This window comes from Eurypyga helias, unplaced genomic scaffold (genome assembly GCF_000690775.1).
Source record: "Eurypyga helias isolate BGI_N326 unplaced genomic scaffold, ASM69077v1 Scaffold44462, whole genome shotgun sequence".
NCBI lineage: Eukaryota > Metazoa > Chordata > Aves > Eurypygiformes > Eurypygidae > Eurypyga > Eurypyga helias.
The window spans coordinates 3,268-8,520 of NW_010238712.1; the positions used below are offsets into that span (position 1 = coordinate 3,268).

The following is a 5,253-nucleotide window of genomic DNA, read 5'->3' on the forward strand; positions in this document are numbered from 1 at the left end:
CGGCACTCGCCAAGCCCAGACATTTAAATGGAATTACTGACAGCACAAGATCTATTGTACCTTTTTGATCAAACCATTCCAGTTCTGCAGCTCACAGCAGTAGGACATAAAAAACTGTTATTCTGCTTCTATTAAGAAAAAAAGCCAAACCCAACATATCTATAGTGAAGACTTCCTATAATAACAAAGTATTCCTGTATTACATAAAACAGTAAGGAAAAAAAAAAGTTTTTTTCTGTTGGCATAGCCTCTTTTTAAAACCATTTATTAAAGTACCTGCCAGCGCAGCTGCTGCCCTCGGAACCGAAGGCAGCATTTCACAAAACAAGTCTGTACAATTATTTACATCTGTTCACATCTTAGATCGTTCCATTTTCAGTGCCGGATCCGTGAACTGGAGGCTCGACAATCAGTCTCGGCTCTATCAGCGCATCCCAACTTTCAGTTATCTGGAAGCGAAATACAGACAGTATTTGGCATGTACAAGCTCTGCAGGCAGATGCAGTCTCTCCTACGCTACGCACGAACCACAGAACAAAGACCACAGATCCCTCCCATGACTCTCGATCCTGATGAGCCTCAGCCTGCCCAATGTCCGGGTGAGGGAAGATGCAGGTAAGAAAAACAGTGCACGAAACGAGCAATCTCGCAAGAACTGATAATCTATTGCGACGTGGCATTGTTTGTTTTATTAGCCAAACCAAAAAGTTGCACAGGCTGATGACTGGGTTTGAGCCGAATTAACTGAATGACATGCAAGAAGTGACTTTTTCTTGTACATGCACATCCTTGCTAGAAAGGAACAGTGATTTTAACCAGATGCATTATCATAAAGGGAATCTCACCGAGATGAACGGACTCAGAAAGCAGGGCACGTATCAGCCACGCAAAGCCCGTAACAGACATCAAAACAGGACACCCCGTACCTTTGTATCCTGAGGAACAGCGTACTCTATCAGTTCTGCTCCATCTGCTGACTGGTAAACCAGGTCGAATTTCCCTGGCTCTTTAGCAACTTAAAAAACAAACAAAGAACTCCATTAAGTATGAACAAAACCTTCCAATGTTTACATACTTAGAAAGCCAATCAAAAGGTTGGGTGTTTTTTTTTAGTTGGGTGTTTGGGTTCATAATTGTAATAAAAAATGTGAGGAGGCACCAAATACTACACACCAAAATTAAGGTAATTATCTGACTATTATGCATGAACAAGTTGATCACCAATATGCTACCTAAATTTGAGAAAAATGCTCACAGGACGGGGATGCATTAATTCTGCAGTATACACACTCCGTTCAGCAGCATTCCTAGTTTCAGGTCTCTGAAGCACACTTGGTCATCGCAGGCACTCAGTTCCACATCCACTGACACAGTGGCTTCACTGACGTCAAAGAATCGCATTATGATCTAAAATTTTCTACGTAATTCCCTAGGATTTAGTTTTTTTCAGGCAACGAAGGCACAGCAGAGATGAGTTACTGACTACTCATACTGCCTGGACACATTTGATTTTCTAAATACCAACGAGCAAGTGTTAGAACATCTCCATTTACACAGACTTTGGGGAGGTGAGGAGGGGAAAGGTGCATTGAGGAGCCTGATGAAACTAGAAATACTCCTGAAACGTGAAGTGTGCCTTGGACTGGGTGTTTTTCAAGTGACACACATGACAACCAGCATTCAGAGTCCCAGGGTACGTACGCTGTCCTGCTGACGATGAAAGGATCTCAAGCTCGATCTGTTTTTTATCAGCATTCCAACTGATTATTTTTCCCTCCTTCAAAAAGCAACAAGACAAGAACGAGGTGAGACAGACTTCAGCACCAGATACCTATTCCATGTTCACAGCCACCGCAGTACTTGCTCCGGGACAGAGGGAGCGTGTCTGTAACGCTTCTCTCTAGGTGTGTAAAAACCCGCGCAGCACTGCAGCTCAGCAGCCTGCAGGCGCTGGCGACAGTAAACCAGCTCTGCTCATGGTCACCTTTTTGATCAAAAACATTCTACTTGCACCAGCGTCAAGAACTCTCCGTGTCCTCAAGCAGCAGCAGACTCCAGTACAGCTACATTCTTCCACTTCAAGGCCTGCACTTTTTGCCATCTCTCCAATGCAGATGTTCATTAAGGCCTGCAGGTTTATTTTTTTAAGGACTGCCACACCTTTCAACTTTTCAGTTAGCTTTGGGTTCTAGTTTTCATTTTTACTGCTCCACTAGCAGGAGCCTGCAGAGCCAACTGGACAAGGAGAAAAACACTGCACAACCTCAGAATATTTAAGCCTTGCCTCACCTACGACAGGGCTGTGAGCGAATTAAGGGAGGACAGAAAAGCAGTACCTTATAGTCTGAAACTTCAGGACTGTAATTTTCAGTGAGTTCCAAGTGCTGTTGGAAGAAATACAAATAACAGATGACAGCTTTTCCTGATCCTGAAAATTTTCCTGAAATCCACAGTTTCTTCAGCAAGGGAAAAGTGCAAGAGCCAAGTCTCCCACTCCTGGATCCCGACACCGACCAGTCCCAGGTAGTCTCCCAGGACTCACTGCTCCAAAGGATTTACGTTCAGGTCAGGCAGTGAGAGATGAGGGAGGTGGATCCCAGTCTCCTCAGCTGCAGGGATTTCATTTTCATTACTTTTTTTACTTTGCAGTGAAGGGGAATTATTTGCATGGTAGGATTTGCAACGATACTGCAGACATGCCATGGAGAGAAACAATAGCACAGAGATACATTTGCTTTTTTATATCATGGAATTTTAACACTTGACTTCCCTTGCAAGCTGGAAAGAGAGGGGCAACATGCTTCTTTCTGGCATTCTTAAACATACACCCTGAACACGCCCACGGTAGAGAGAAACTTTGTGAAGGTGCAACCAGCAAATTCTGTTATTTGCGAACTGACTGGTGTGCCAAGAGTCTCTGTACGGACATACAAGGGAATTCCCACGGGAATGACAGCGGAGACATTCCTTCGTTTGCGTTACACAAATGGAGGACATCTAAAGAAACGCAGTTAACTTACACACGTGCTCCAAACTTTTGTAATAATCACAGGCTTTACAACACAAGGGTTTTTTAGAGCCACCAGTTTCTGCTGTGTGGGAAACATTAGGTCAGACAGGAAGAGAGGAGCGAGCGCTCTCTGAGATGCCCATGAGCATCAGACACAAGATGTGCTGAACCCTGCACTTAGGTCTGAAACTAAACTTCAAAAAGAACAGGGATGAAGACTACTTCCTCCTACACTCCCAGCCAACGGCCCCAGAGCAACAGCAGATTCAGTTCCTCGGTGTACGCTTTCCCGTGTCAGGACTACGCTGTATGTAGCATGCCCTGCAAAACTTACGGTGGCCCAAACGAAACAATTTTAGCCCATTAACATTGAGTATTTCACAAGTTCTTTACCTTAAAGGCAATTCTTTCTCCCACTTGCGGTGGAGCAGCTAGAAGAGGTAACACACTGTAGTCTCTCTTGGGGACCTCCACGGGATTCTGTGAAACAGTAAACCCATTGAATTAATTACTGTATTAATAAAACCAGGAGACAATGTTTAGGACTGTACAAAGTTCTGAGAAGAGTAAGGTACCTTGTGCTTTGAGATACACAACACAACCACTTAAAATACTGCTTCATAAACGTTTCCTCAGGCTGCTAAATGGAGACAACAGTAAATATCAGACTCACTGTTAAAAAATCAACCTTTATCCTGCTGATCTATTTCTTGCTTTTACTAATTACTCTCATCCTATGCGTTTTTGGTAGTTACAGCTGCAAGAGAAGGGTGATCTATGACTGCCTAAGGCACTCACCTGGACAAGAACAGAAGTGTTTGTCGCAGCTTCGTTTAACTGCCTCTGTTTCTGGCTTTCACTGCTGTAATTATAGAAGAAGCCATGGTTTGCTCCTCTCCCATGGCCTTGGCCCCTCATCATCCCATGAAACCCACGGCCCCTAGGTCCTCTCCAGAAGTTATCCTCTCCTGTTCCACGCCCCCTTCCACGACCTGTGCTGGCAAGTGGTCTTTGAGCACTGGTTGGCAACTGTTTAATACAGTTTCGTACCACGGGATTACTCAGTCCAGCATTTGCTGCGGGTTTTTTAATAACGAGCGTTTCTGAATCTGAGCTATCAGACTCTGACGAGGAGGTCTTTGCTCTGGGAGCCTTGGTGGTACTGGATTTTACACCGTTAGGCAGCGACTTCTCCTTTGCCGTCCTGTCTTGCGCTGGTGCCACTTTCTCATCCTCTGAACTCGAGTCAGAATCTGAACTAGAGGACTGGGATTTTTTAGCATTTTTACTAATTGCAGTCTCAGTGGAGTTTTCAGCATTAGATTTTACAGTCACTTTGTTAGAAACAACAGTCTTCACATCAGACTTTGCAGCAGCATGGAATTTGCCTTTGGGAAGTGTTGCCGCTACGGGTTTATGGGAAGATTTATTTTGCTTAATGCTTAATTCACTGCTGTCACTGTCAGACGACGTGCTGGAAGACTCTGAAGCTCCCACCCTCTTTTTTCTGGGCTGTGTTGTGATTTTTTTGGTGTTATTTTTACCAGATTTTACAGAAAAGCTCTCGTTTGCCTGTTCTAAAGCCACCTTCGCTGCAGCAGCCTTTGTCTGCTTTTCATCCTTCTTTTTTGATGCCACCTGTTTCTCCCTCTCCATTTTTTTAAGCTTTTTAGATTGGTCAGTAGAGCTGTCCTCCTTACCTTCCGGGAGTCTATTTCTTCCACTAACTTCTTCCTTTCTTTTTCTTTTCTTGTACCTTTTTCGAGAGTCCCAAATATCTACAGAGGTCTCTTCCCTACAAGAGGGGTACTCAGGATTATGCTTGTTCTTTTTCTTTTCCCTTTTATGCTGGTCATTTTCATTTCTAGGTAATTCTTCCTCTTCCTGCTTTTGTCTATGACTTTTTTTGTCTTCTTTTAGTGCGTAAGAGAAGCCATCGTCTAGCTCTTCATAATCATCTGCGAGTATCTCTTCCAGTTTTACTCTGTCAAGAAAAAACCCACAATCAAAGGGCGCTGTTCGGCGCAAGCGACACCTTTTTCTACAAGCTGGCAGCTCAGGTAAGGTTGTCTCTGGGGAGCGGCGATGCTCCACCCGTTCCCGGGCCACTCAGACCGCCGTCTCCGGGGCAGGGCTTGCTGTCCCCAACCAAGGCTCACAGCCTGGGCCCTCCCCCGCGGTCACAGCTGCTCCGGGCTCCCTGGGGAGGGGCTCTGGGCGGGCTCGGCAGCGCTCTCGGCCCA

General features: G+C 45.0%; 1 protein-coding gene across 1 annotated transcript; it reads right to left on the reverse strand.

Annotated features, from left to right (window-relative positions):
• Window positions 1-252: 252 nt before the first annotated feature.
• Window positions 253-4,805, reverse strand: COIL (coilin; the record flags this gene model as incomplete). The annotated part of the gene is made up of 6 exons (XM_010147932.1): window positions 253-449; window positions 927-1,015; window positions 1,702-1,777; window positions 2,337-2,384; window positions 3,404-3,490; window positions 3,809-4,805. Coding segments are annotated over 6 exons (1,387 nt in total), but the record flags the coding sequence as incomplete, so codon positions are not given.
• Window positions 4,806-5,253: the final 448 nt, after the last annotated feature.